Source organism: Ammospiza caudacuta, chromosome 5, assembly GCF_027887145.1.
Source record: "Ammospiza caudacuta isolate bAmmCau1 chromosome 5, bAmmCau1.pri, whole genome shotgun sequence".
NCBI classification, from domain to species: domain Eukaryota; kingdom Metazoa; phylum Chordata; class Aves; order Passeriformes; family Passerellidae; genus Ammospiza; species Ammospiza caudacuta.
Genome location: NC_080597.1, coordinates 18,496,421 through 18,510,883, shown reverse-complemented (window position 1 = coordinate 18,510,883; position 14,463 = coordinate 18,496,421). Strand labels below are relative to the sequence as shown.

Genomic DNA, 14,463 nt, shown 5'->3' with positions numbered 1-14,463 from the left:
CGCCTCACGGGGCCGGGCACGGCCATCCTTGGGGCTCCGAGTGTCCCGGCATGGAGGGGCAGCACGAGGAACGTCAGAATCCTGCTACCTGCCCTGCACGGCGCCGCCTCAGCAATCCCACCCTGTGCCTGGAGCGTTGTCCAAACGCTCCTGGAGCTCTCGCAGGGTTGGGGTTGTGACCACTTCCCTGGGAAGCCTGTTCAGTGCCCGAGTACCCTCTGGGTGAAAACCTTCGTCCTAATATCTGATCAACCCCCTCACCCCAACCCGACCTGCTCTTGCATAGATCTCGGAATCCTTAGGATTGGAAGAGACATCTGGACATCATCCAGTCCAACCCACCTGCCAATGCAGGGTCACCAAGAGCAGCTGACGCAGGAATGTTTCCAGGTGGGTTTGGAATGTCTCCAGAGAGGGAGAATCCACGCAACCTCCCTTGGGCAGCCTGTTGCAGTGCTCTGCCATCCTTACCATATAGAAATTCTTCCTTGTGTTGTAGTGAAACTTCTAGTTTTGGTTTATGGCTATTGCTCCCTGTCCTGTAGCTGGGCACCACCGAAGAGAGTCATCATCTGCAGCACCATCCTCTTGACACCTGCTTTGAGATATTTATATGCATTAATGAGATCCCCTTTCTAGCTCCTCTAATTAATCAGGCCCAGCTCCCACAGAGATGCTCCAGAACCCTCATCACCTTTGTTGCCTCTGCTGGATGTTTAGTTTAAAATGAATACATCAGTCTAGCTTAAATGGGTGTTTTCTCACACAAGACAAACTTACAGCATAGTTTAATTCCTGTAATCTTCTGAGTTTTTTAGCTCAGGGATGAAAATTGAGGGCTTGTACCTTAATTTCCTACTGTGGGATTAGAAATTAATCAGGTATCAAGAGTCAAAAAATATCCAAGCAGAACAGTAAAAACATGCGGAAATACAAATAAAAACATATTGGAGTTTTTGTTTCCAAAATAAATTATAAGATGCAGCACATTCCAGAGGCAATATGGAGGGGGAGCCGCTGGCTTGAGCAGTGGCTTCCCAGAGGAGGTTACAAAACAGGAACGCCTTTCCAATAAAATAAAGGGAAGTAGAGGGGTGGAGGCTGGCGGCCAATATAGATCCAGCAAGGATGGAATTAACAAATACATGTGACTACATTCTTGTGGTAACTGGAAACTGAGCAAGGGGAGGTCTTGTGTCTCAGTCTTGAGCTTGGACTGGTTTTCTCTGTGACTTTTGGGTTGGTTTTCTTTTGTCACTTTGCCATTAGGAATTTATGCTTTTAGTTAGCATCAGTATTATTGCTTCCCTTAAGTTTCGAAAATTAAGGATCACAGAAGAACTTTAGATAACTCCCCTCCCACCTTTGTATTATTAAGCATTTTATGCTTATACTGCATTAAAGCAACTCTCATTAAAATTCACAGGCAGTAACCTTTTGATCAGAGGCAAGAAATGGACCTGTTCAACAAAAACCTCCAGTGAGTTTGTAAAAAATTAAACACTCCCCATTCACCTGGCAAATTAAGTTATGAGGAAGTGAAATGCATTTGTACATCTTTAGTATTCTTGAGAATATGGAAGGAAAATAATGCTGTGGCTTTTTTTTTTTTCATTCCATACGAAGGATCTGGAGAGAACATTTATGTTTCACTCTTCCAGGGTGTGACAATCTCATAGATGCAATTCTCTGACCACACCCAAACTTCTCTGACTAGTGGAATGAGATAGTAATCAACTAAATTTTTGCATAATAGAAATCACTAATAGAAATTCATGACCCTTGTAGAAATACTTCAAACTGATTTATTATTTTGAAACTTTGTATTTCCATGGGATAATAGGCATTTTGCATGAAATATTTATTATCTGCATTTAAAATTGCCCTGGGTGGTTAAAGTGTTATTTTGTCCTACTGGCACAAAGAAAAGCAAATTCAGGCTATTGCTGATAAAAAGAAATCAGCGTTCACCAAAACCCTTTTAAAATTACACTTTTAATAATCAAGACACAGCATTAACTATCTCTAGAGCTTTTCTCTACAGGTAGGCTGAGTTATTTTATCCTGCTTAAATGTGAAACTGAATGTCATGTTTGAGCCAATAGTGAAGAGGAGAAGCATTTGCTTGTCACCAGGAAAGATCTTCTTCTCAGACTGCACAATCCAAAAGACCCTGATCCTTTGATTAATATAGGAAGGCAAAGGAGAGTAGGGATTTATCTCCTGACTGCGTTAAAGGATGGTGGGATTCTCTGGTAAGAACTGCAGAATTTCTTGCCTCCTTGACCTCTTTTCCCCATAACACTATCTTTAGAACATGTGGAAGGACTAGTGTCAGCTGGCTTGAGACCTTCAGCCTTCTTTGCATAAAGAATTCCAAGTCTTTTAAAAGGTTTCAGCTCCCTTAAAAAGCTAGGCATAAATGGTTGGAACTGCAGAGAGAGAAAGTACAAAGCTTTCCCCACCAAAGGACGGGGATTAATAGATTTCTTGAGTGTCAGTTAATGGAGAAATATAATAACAACATGTTGTTTTTTGTAGAGAAATAACACCTTTGACTGTACAAGCCAGACACAAGAGAAAAAACCTAAAGATTGTTTTGCTTGCGTTTTAGCTTCAGTAATTGGGTTTTTAGCAGTGACTGTGATACTGTACTGTATCTGTCTATCTGGTGAAGAGAGGGGCTGTACAAACACATCACTTCTCTGCTGTCAGGGATTTGGGGATGGCTTTTGAGAGGAAAGAAGAATGGGAAGTCACAGACCCTATGCTTATGTCATCTGGGTCATTCTAAACTCTTGAGCTTGTCCATGGAACATAACACAAAGTGCCTTACTTCTGGTCTCACCTTTCCACACAAACTTTAAGGTACTTTGGTTCAACACGGCAATATTTTGGAATGGTGATGGGTGAGTGGTTCCTTCCACATCTGGGGCTGTGAGGGAGAGGCTGGTCTTGAAGCTGGAGAGTCAAGATTGGCATTCCATTGCAAAATGGAATGAGTCACTGCAAAAATGACTCACAGGGTCACTTATGCTGATAACACTATGTGGAAAGCTCTGGCCTTTTTTCCATGCTGGTAGAAGTGTGTTTGGTGTTTGGTATCCATAGCAGATAGATTCTGGAAGAACTCATGCCGGGAGTAAATCTGTGCATCCTGGAAGTGTGTCTGCTTTCTGCCATGAGAGAAAGGCTTTGAAGAAACCCCAAAACTCCGGGGGACTTCACGAGAAATTAGGTCTTCTGCTTTAACTGGAGTGAAAACCCAAAACCAGACTTCATAATTTTCCTTGTTTTTAAAGCACCTTTTTGGTTTTTTTAACTGAGATTTGAACAAGTTAAGAAGTGATTTGGGCACATCCTTGCAAATATTTGGCATAAGACATTTGTGTATGATGCATGAGGAGTGATAATGTCAAGAGAGCAACTGGAAAATCTCAATATGAACTTAGGAACCCATAGAAAATTGTTTCATAATCAGTTATCATTTTACTGGAAAATCTCAATGTGAACTTAAGAACCTTTATGAAATTGCTTTGTAATCAGTTATAATTTTAAAATTTTGAGATAAAATGCATGGGATAAAAAGCAAAAATTCCAAAAACTCCACAAAGCACCCATTCAAAATAATTCAGACATCCTTACTATTACCAATGATGAAAGTAGACTCCTTGAGCAAGGAAGGGTGATAAAAGGATGGAACTAGGCTCTGCTTGGTGGTGCTGGACAATAGGAAAAGAGGGAATGGTCAGGAATTGATGCCCAGGAAGTTCCACTGGGACAGGAGGCGGGACTTCTTCTCTGACCAAACACTGAACAGATTATCCAGAGAGTGGAGTGTGGAGTCTCCTCACTGGAGATATTCCAGACCCCTCTGGACACAATCCTATGCCCTGTGCTCTGGGATGGCCCTGCTGGAGCAGGGAAGTGAGGCCAGATAAGTCACTGTGGTCCCTTCCAGCCTGGCCCATTCTGGGATGTGGGATATGTCACCATTACTTAGGGAGAAGGAAACACACTTGCTTTTTTAATTGTTGTGAAATCCAAAAAATAGTCTGGATGCCCCTTAATTTTTCACAGCAGCAGTTTGACATCACTGGAAGTGTAGCCCATGGTTTAATTCCTTTTCAAGTTAAATTACTATTTAAGCCCCTCATGCATAGCATTAGTACCTGGGGTCAGTGTGAGAGCAAGTTTGTGACTGGAGGACGGGGGACCAAAGCTTTACCAAACAGATGCTGCAACTATGGAAGATTGCAAAATGCCTGTTTGGAAATCATGGCTGTAACATATGTGCAGCTCCAAGGGTGATTCATCTAACTGCTATGTTGATGTCTGCATGTGTCAGACCTTTCTGTTTGGGTGAAGTTATTTTAGGAGCAGGGTCCAGGAGTGGGGCCACAGGCTGTGGCTGCTGTCGAGGGAGGTGCTGGCAGGTTAGTTAGGTTCTTGTGCACTGGGCCCCATGATGTAACACATCTCCTTGCCACAATACAGCACTGTGATGTGTGTGGGGACTTAGGGCAAACCTTTTTAGGTGGCAGATTAAAAATCAGGTATGTGAGGCTCAGCTATGATTGTTGTGGAAAAATAATCCTGGTTTTTCTAGCACATGTGAGAGAGAAGTACAGGCAGCATCAGAAGAGAGTGAGATGGCTTTAGGTCTGTGTCTGACAGACAAGAAAGCCACCTGCAACAGTCTTAATAGTCTCTCTAAATGCTTTTATTTCCCTCTTCAAATGAATAGAATAGAATAGAATAGAATAGAATATTTCATTTACGAGGGACATAAAACAACCATCTGGTCTGAGCACTTCAGGGCTAACCAAAAATTAAAGGATGGTATTAAGGGCACTGTCCAAATGCCTCCTAAACATGATTAGTAACAATGGTCTCAAATCTGAAAATATTTCTGGTCTTTGTTCTGTTCCAGCCAGAGGTAGATTTCCAGGTGTTTTCCTCAAATTCCTCTGGCAGTCCCAGTTTCACGGATACATAGAGCACCGGTTAGGGGGTTCTCAGGCTGTTCTTCCCAGTGCTGTCAGGTGGATGACTAGGAAATTTTCAAGATACTATTTTTAATCAGATTCATGGCTCCATTAAGAATTTTACAATTTAAATTTCTGGTGCAAAGTAATCTGAACACTCTGGCAGAGTCTCAATTAACTGTATTATAAATCCTTCTGTATGTATAAGTATAAATATTTTTCATACCTAGCTAGAAACATTAGTTATGGAACTGAGCTTTGAAATTCTGGAAATTTCAAAATGAAATTCTGAGTTACCTTTCAGTCAATTTAAGAAAGCAGGAAAAGTAATGATGTTCAACAATGGAGAAAGGGGGAATGTTTCCCCCCCATTTTTCAGTTATCCGAAAGTGTTTCAGGACATTTTTCCTCCTGCCCTCTCAGAGTGAAAATAAGCTTTCTTTATGCAAGTGCCAAGAACTAAAAAATTATCCAAAACTCAAAAAAGTCATTCATGAAAATTAAAAAAACCCCAAAACCTACTAGATGCTTTTCAATTTTAGCAGTAATGGTTTAATATTAAGATCTGTTTTGGTACACAAAAAAGCTCCTTAACTCTGTCCTTTTTGAAAATTAGAAGGACTTTTTTATTTGGTGGCTATTTTAGATAGGCTGTCACAGAGTAACCTCCTCCCTGTCTGCAAGGGAGAGGATTTTATTTCTGGGTAACCAAACAGCACTTGCAGGTGAAGTCAAATAATTTTTAATTCTGAACCAGCACTCATCTGAGGAGCTGATCTAAACATATATTCCAACACAGGTCTAATTATGTTGGACTAGATAAGGTTGATTTTGCTTTCTGGGTTTGTTTTCAACTTCATTTTCCAAACATGGATTTGGTTTTAAACTTGCTCTTAAACTCACTCTTTGGTAATTAAAGCAGCTATGCATGGTCTAAAGTGTGCGGATTTAAAAATAGCTGCTTGTAGGATTGAACTTTGTTTTTTATTCTATTGAATTTTCCTTCTTATTCCTTACTCTCCACACTCCAATTTAGTTCTTAAATTCTTCTTGGTGGTTTTCCTTTTCTCCCTTCAGTTTCTTCTAACTGTTTGGAGAACTGAGGAGGAAATATTGCTGAATAGAACTTGCAGTAATGAATATTGTTCCTTTGAAGCTGTCAGTTCTTAAGATGTCATGTGAGGTCTCTGAGAAAAAAAAAGTGGTATGGAACGATATTTCAAAATGAACTGTCTATTTTTTGCCATTCTAGTGAGGTCATTGACATTAATAGCTTCTGTGAGATGGTCAAATGAGCAAGAATAGGGTTTCCACATACTTCTGGTTACAGACTCTTTGTGTCCTTGTGAGGTCTCTGGTCATTTCCTGCTGATCACACCACAGATTACTCCATAGTTTGGGAAGCCTGTGAAAAATCACTTCCCCTTTCCACCAGGTTCTCTTTTTTTACTTCATAAAATTTTTCCTGCAGACCTGGAATGATGTTCAGGGTTTGCTGCTTTAGATCACAGTGGATGGGTCATCCCAGCTGATGTCACAGGAGGCCTGTTGTTGTTATCCATAAGAAAACTGGTAACAGAGCTTTAATTGCCACTGGTATTGGGCTGCATCTTATCTTTTAATGAAGGGAGGCTTCTAACCATCTCACCTATTTTACATGCTGAAAATCAGCTGACAAAGTGTGCTTTTTGTGGGCCCATCTTTTAAAGTGTAGGTGAGCATTCATCTCTGAAATTACCAGGAGGTACTTGAGTATCTTCTCAAGCTTTGGTGAACAATGCCAATGTCATACAGTGTTGCCATCTTTGTTTGTTTGTTTCTAATGCTGTCAGAGTGGAGGGCAAAGTGTAGTGGGTGGGCCTCCAGTGAGTATATGCAACATGTTATGTAATTTATTTCACCCCAGCTGCTATGAAAAGCATGGTGCCTTTGCTGCTCTCAGCACTTTGGAGCCTTTGAGCAATCCCAATTGCTGTTGTCAAATGTAAATCAGATGGGAAGCTCTTGAAGGTGACTTTGTACAGGTGATGGATGTGATCTTGCCTGCTGAAATCCATCTGCTTTGATTCTTTTGCTGCCTGTGCTTCCTTGGGCATTTATTTTTTTATTTCAGGGATGGAAACAGAGAAGCATAGATCATCAAGACCTGCTTGAGGCAAACCAATCTGTCTTCCAGAGCATAAGGGAGAAATAAGGCTGCTACAATCAATCTGTGATTGTGATTTACAACACTTTACAAATATTGTAAAATGGAAACAATTCCCACCTTTCCTGGAAAAATCTTAAGAGTTCAGCGAATGACATGGAAAAGGAATATATTGTGTAGTGGGGCTGCTCTTTAGAATAGGTAAAAGGTGTAAAAGCCAAGATGGGGAAGCTTTGGATGTTGTGATTCAGTTTAGACAAAGGAGGTCACACCAAATTTGAGCTGATTGCTCAGTGTTCTGTCAGTGAATGTATTTTCATTAAATCCAGCAACTAAGCATAATATTCAAGAAGGAACAGGTTGCTGAACATGTTTTCCCTTTTCCATATGATACCTTCAGGGGTGAGGTAACATCCTCTCCTCAAAGACAAGATGTAGTGGGTAAAGGAAATATATTTATAGTAAACATGTTTATAGGAAAGTAAACATATTTACTACTTACAATATTTACATATTTATAAACATGTTTATTTTACTAAAGCTTACAATTATTCTCATATATTTCTTGTTATGAATCACACTGCCTTGAAATGATGGACACACTTCTCCAAGTGCTTCAATTCACCATTAATTAACTGATGATTAGTTAAACCCTCCTGAAGGGAGCTGGGACCATACATGGCCTGTGGTATGCCTTAGAAGGTTTGTTTTCATGGGAAGGTTTTCAGAGACTAAGGGATATTTTTAAAGCTTTGGCATTGTGCTTCTTCCTCTCTCAACTTCAGCTTGAATTATGTTAAACGGAAAATCTTCCTGTAAAGGCTATTGCTCTACTTATGTTCTATGCTGGCATAGCATGAGTAACTTTCTTATTGAGGAGTAAAACTATTGGACTCTTGATTGTTTGGTGAACCCCTAAGTGTTTTTAAATTTGGTACTAATAACTGAGTGCCACAACCTCCATCATTAGACCTCTGATGAAACTAGTGGATAAAAACAAGGTTCAAGATAAGGCATAATTGAAGATCATCCCTTTTATAACTATCAAATGAAGTAAGGGCTAAAAGCCTCCTTAGAAATACTATGTGCATTTTTGGATTTTTTTTTCCACTTTTGCAAGGAGGCAGCCTTGCGTTCTCTAAGTCTGAAGTTTTGTTTATTTTCTTATTTTAAATAATTTAAAAAATATTTTCTAGTATAAATCACCACCTGAGAAGTTAGAGGTTGTAAATAAGCATTATTATATTATTTTGGTTATTTTTGCATTGACACAGTTAAAATCCTTTGGGTTTGATTTAAGAAGTCATCTTGTTCAGCTCGCTACTAAATTTGAAATTATATTTATACTGTGCATAACTATAATACTGAGGGGGAAAGATGTCAATAATTAGAGTAACTGATGCAGGGGGGATTAATTTCCTCTTCAGAAATCCTTTGAAATAGCTGAAGGTGTGCTTTCTCAGAGCTAGACTAGGTATTCTTATTTTCTGAAAATATTTTAGCTGCTTTGATAAAATCTGTGAAAACATCTTCTGGAGGAAGGAGGGATAGCCTCATCAGATCACAGAGGAGATTAGGGTTTGAAATAAAATAGACCCAGACCTGAGGAAAAAGAAAAATATAGGAGCAGTAGACCTTTCAGAGAGTCTTGGGAAAAAAAGGAGTGGAATTTTTAACTCTAACAACCAAGTCTTCAAATGCTAGTAGACAGAGGCAGACTGTGAGGTGTGTCTTAAAACTGGCATGTGGTTCTAGCCTATTAATGGCTCCAAATCTTCAAGAAATGCTGAGTAGTAAGTCACCTTTCTAATAGAATACTGTGTTCCTACTTCTCTGGGGGGCTTTGTGTGGTTCCTTGTGAGTACATTGATATTAGATTTTCATAAGACAAATCAACTTGTTCCTGAAAATTGAAAGTAACCTATTGTATATCTGAACCTGGACACACCTGTACACAAAACAAACCTCAGTTCTGCCTGTCAAGGTATGGTCTTCAATATGGTGTAAAACCTGATATGTCTAGTTGATATTAAGTCTGGATACAGGTCTTGTATAAATACTGTGGATTTCTGATAATTTTTTTTTTTTTTAGTGATTTAATTTTTACCTTCCATTACTTGCATGAAAACTTCTTGCCATGAAGGTAACCAGTGTTTGCTGTGACTCATCACAGATACTTGAGGAATGTTTGGCTGGAATTTCTAACCTGCCAGCTCTATATAAAGCAAGAAAGGATTTATTTTGTTCGGTTACAGAGTTTGGTGTTGACTTTAGGCTATAGTGCTCAGATGTCCTCAAATCACAGGGCTTTGCTCTCGTTAAAAATAAAGGTCTCTTAACAATGCTTAGCATGACTCAGGTGTGTGGATATCTGAATTTAAGTTTCTATACTTGGAATTAAGGGCTTTACTGGAATTGCTAAGCTCGAAGATTCTGCCATGTATCTTTATTCAGAAGAAAATGATAGAAAATAATCTGAAAAAGGTGTTTGATTTTCTTTAAGATTACCTTTGTGAATTTAGCAATCATAAAAGGTAGTGGAGACACAGGAATGGGAATAGATCAGAAACCAATGGAGTGTGGCATGAGTTGTAACAATGGATTTACTGTGGTTCCACCTTGAAATTAAGAGACCTGCAGAATGGGACCCTTTGACCTGGCATGGATATCCTGATGCCTATCACATGCCAGGAGTAGGCATATTCCCTGTGGGTATGGCTTGAGTTTGCAGTTTAGGGTATAGCAGTTGTCACTCTGCCTGAAACTGTCATTTCCTCAGTATTTCACTCTCAATTCTTTGAATGGGAAGGATGAGAGACATAGCTTTTTTTCCATGTAGCCTCAGCACCCTCCTTGCTCTAATTTCTCTATAGAGTTGCTGGTTTATCCCTTTTTTCTCTATGAAATTCTGTTGTCCCTGCTTTACACTCCTCTTAGCTAAACCACAAACTTTGTATTTCCACAGCATGGCTTTAATTCGTTCTTTAACTTTCTGGGTGGAGGAGGGAAGTCTTTTGAAAAGAATACGGGAACACTTCGTGCAAAAGGCTGGGTTCATAATTCAGCATTATCCTGGAGCACACTAGGATAGTCAGCAAGTATGTGATATTGAAGATTTGCCAGATACTAGAGCTCTGGATGACTGGAATATATTCTTCAGAAGGCTGTGAGATCTGACTACACAGCTATTCTTTTCTAACCCCAGAACTAACAAGTGTGTCAAAGCTGGATTTTCCACTCTCAGCTGTCACTTGGAAGCAAAACCTTTAGGAAAGTCCCACATCCTGTTTGAGTACCTGGATTAGAAATGCATATTTCAAAAAGTCTCCACATGTAATTCAAATTACATTAATGTAATGTAATTTGTCATTTTTGCATCTAAATGTATGTTGTTCAAGTGCTTGATCCAACTGGGCTCAAGCCTGGAGTTAGATGATCTAAAAAACCCACTGCCAATGATGTGATATATATATACTCTGTTCAAAGCATCCCCCTTTGCCCAAATGTATATCCTATCTGGACATGACTATTTAGATGATGATGTTGACTTTAATGTTTATTTGTCAAAGAGTTTCACTCATTTCTTTTGTTATTTCCCAAAAAGGAAGATCCATTGAACTGAACATGATGGCAGACAGTGGCACGGATGTCACTGTCCTTCCCAAGACAGAGTGGCTTTGTGACTGGGAGTTGGTGTCCCCTTGTGGCACAATTTCTGGCATCGAGGGAGCTGTCAGTTATTTGAGAAGCAAATACCTGGTGCATGGAATGGCCCGAGGGGCAGATTGCCACCACTTGGTCTTTTGTTGTTTCCTCTGACATTAAATTGCTCGGTAGGGATGTTTTGTCCCAGTGGGTAGCCCACCTTGATATCCCCAGCCCTCAATGGGATTTTTAGTATGAGCCACTGCAGAGTGCACCATCCCACCTCTCAATTGGAAGACCAACACACCAGTGTGGGTGGACCAGTGGCCCCTCCCAGAAGAGAAACTGACTGTGCGCCATGAATTAGTAGAAGAGCAAGTGTGCCTGGGACACCTTGTACTGTCCGCTAGTCCTAGGAACACCCTTTGTTATTAAAAAACCTGGCAAAGACAAGTGGCACCTGCTCCAAGACCTATGTAAGGTCAATGAGGTTTTTGAGGACAGGAGCCCCCTACAACCTGGCCTCCCCTCTCCCTCCGTGCTTCCCTGGGGTTGGCAGCTCATGATGCTTGATATCAAGGATTGCTTTTTTAACATCCCGTTGTACCCCAGAGATGCTCCCAGGTTCACGTTCTCTGTCCCATTTGTCAACCATGGAGAACCCTTCAAAAGGTACTATTGGGTCACTTTGCCTCAGGGAATGAAAAATTCCCTGGTGCTCTGTCAGACTTTTGTCACACAAGTACTATCTCCAATGCATAAAATGTTTCCCAAAGCTATAATCCTACATTACGTGGACAATGCACTAATCTGTGCTTCCAGCAAGACTTAGATGCAGCACTTTCCAAGACTGTTGCAGCTGTTGAAAGCGCAGGGTTTCAGATAGCTCAGGAGAAAATCCAGCTATCAAGCCCATGGAAGTTCCTCAGGTTTTTAATAACAGGAAGGACCATCGTGTTGCCAGGCTTGCAAGGGTTCCTCAGGGGTGAAAAGAGAGACGAGAATCTTGACTTCATGATCAGAAGGCTGGATTTATTATTTTATGATATAAGTTACATTAAAACTATACTAAAAGTAATAGAGAGAGAAGTTCAGAAGCTGCTATGCTAAGAATAGAAAAGGAATAAAAAACAAAGGAGCTCTCGCTGATGATGTCCCAGAGAGAGCTTGGTCTTTGATTGGCCCTTAATTGTAAACATGCAACATGGACCAATCACAGGTGCACCTGTTGCATTCCACAGCAGCAGGTAACCATTGTTTACATTCTTTCTCTGGGGCCTCAGCCTCCCAGAAGAGGGAAAAATCCTAAAGAAAGGATTTTTCACAAAAGATGTCTGTGACACCATCGTGCCTCAAACTCTATCCATCAACGAGCACCCCCATACATTTAAGAGACATGCAACAGCTGTACGGCATCATTACGTGGATCAGACTTCTCCCGGGCCTCACCACAGAAGAACTGGCACCACTCTTCGACCTTCTACGAGGAGATGGTGACCTAGCTTCCCCATGCTTATTAATGCTGGAAGCCTGTGAGGCTTTGGAGAGAGTCGCCAATACCATCAAACACTGCCAGGCACACTGGATAGATTGAGGTGTCTGATTTTCTGGTTAATTGTCCCATGTATTTAATAGGTATAATGGTTATGTATAGTCTGCAAGGAATATGTAGCTGTTCTGTTTGTTGTGTTATGGGTTTGTCTTTTCCTTCTTTTCTCCTTCCTTTCATTAACATCAATAGATCTGATCTCTAGTCTGGGATAAAAGGAAGGAGGGGAATATCAGTCTCTCTGCAGATTATTTACTTTCTGTGCCTGGGCCTAAAGCAAATATTTCTTTTCTCCTATTATATTTCATTCCTAGGGTTGAATCCAGAAGTGACAGCTTTCCCATTAGTGTGATTTGTGGTTGGTTTGTTTTCAGTTCAAGGGCTCCTCAGCACAGCTAGCAGCAGCCCAGTAGGTACTTTTTCACTGGTTCGAAATCCAGGTGTGCTCTTGTAATTTTAAAACTTCGCAGTTAAAATTGCAGAGAAAATATTCCCCCAAACCAGCTGGAATTGTATTTGCACAGTTAGAATAATGTAACTTGCCTTCTCTTATCACAGTGATCCTAGTATTGGCCTTGAATCAGTACCAAAAAGAAATCCAGGGAAATAAATTTAAAAGTTCAAAGACATTTTTATCTTAATACATCAGCATGTGATCTGGGATTATAGCAAATACAGTTGTGCTTCAGAGCAACCTCACCCTGACACATCCTGGGTTGGCAAATTTAGTGCTGTCTAGTGAGCAAAGCTTCTGCTCAAAATCGGTATTAATAAACCTCAGATTTAATCTGGTTCTGCTGGACTTGGTCTCATGATGCTCCAGGGGCTCGTGCCTGTCAGAAGGGGAGTTTTCCTTGTATCTGAAGATGTGCCAAGATAGTGCCCACAGCAAGACTGGTTCTGTGGCAGCAGGAGCTGCAGAAGGGTAACAACAGACTTGCTGAGTAGGAAAAGTGAGGAGTCAGGGAGAAAAGTCCTGGCACCTGGCAAGGGAAAGCCCTCAGAACTTTTCCCTCCTCTCTCTGCCAGTGAACACAGCTGGGCTGGAAAGCTCAGGGTGCTTGGGGCTGGCCTTCTCCTGCTCTGTCTCTGCTCTTACTCTGGTAGAAATGGTTTATTAAGGTCAGAAATGACCTCGAACACCAGCAAGAGAAGTTTAAATTTATTCCTGCTTCCCATAGAGCAGGATGGATTTAAAGTACCCATCTCCCCAAAAAGCAATCTCTACTCAATATTTTTTGCTTCTCAGCAGATGGCATTTAGAGCATGTTGTTAGGCCCTGGGTTTGGAGATTTCTTTAACACAGGGAAAAACTTTCTGCTGCCTATCCTTATCTTTCTGTGAACAAGGATTTTTGAAAATTGCTGTTTTGTACAGACATGCATTTTTTGAAGGGAGCTTTTCAGTATACTTCTTTAACCCAGGCTGACTATTTTGGAATCTCTGGCTTCCTGGCAGTGACTGTGTGGGACACACAGTGCTTTGTCTTTGTGCTCCTTCTTTTCCTGTTTCTTGATCTGTTACACGCCCTCTTCTGGCTTAGTGCAACAGTTTCTGTTGTTTCCCACAGAACATCCTAGGATGTGTTAATTGGTTAAAATGGTCAAAGAGAGCAAGAATCAGGGGTCTTGGCTGGTCTGGTGATGAGGCCAGAAAGGACTTCTAGAAAATATGGTTGAGAACCATCATGTTTTCACTGCAATAGCTAACAAATGCATTGTCCCAGAATGTTGGGGCCCAAATATGCAAAATGACCTATTTGTAAATAAGTGAGGTGGCCTTGGTAGACTCTTATCTGAGGGGCTCTTGGTGTGTTGACAAGGAGGAGGCAAGCCAGCATGAACCTCTGGTGCTTAAAATCTTCTCTGAAATAGTCCCAGCTTTTGTTATTGAAGGGTGTGAAGCTGTATTTCATTCTGTGGCACTGTATTTTTACTCATTTCAGTGTACAAAGCTTTATCTAAATGAAGATTTATGTAATTTGTGTGATTAGCTCCTTGGTGTCTGTAAAGTCTACCTAGGTATGAATTTGTCTTTCATCACTTGCAAAGGCTTTACCTTCCCTCCATTCCATGGGATTAAACTTGACAGGTTCAATGCATGTGGCAGAGCTCAGTTTTGACTTTGTTTTGTTC

The 14,463-nt window shown here is 40.6% G+C and overlaps 1 protein-coding gene across 1 annotated transcript in view; it reads left to right on the top strand.

Annotated features, from left to right (window-relative positions):
* Positions 1-213: 213 nt before the first annotated feature.
* The window catches only part of VWF (von Willebrand factor), a 146,818-nt gene continuing 132,568 nt past the window's right edge, over positions 214-14,463 (top strand). The window contains exon 1 of the mRNA XM_058806037.1: positions 214-390. Coding sequence (XP_058662020.1) covers positions 349-390 — 42 coding nt within the window. The 5' untranslated portion in view covers positions 214-348. The remainder of the gene's footprint in view (positions 391-14,463) is intronic.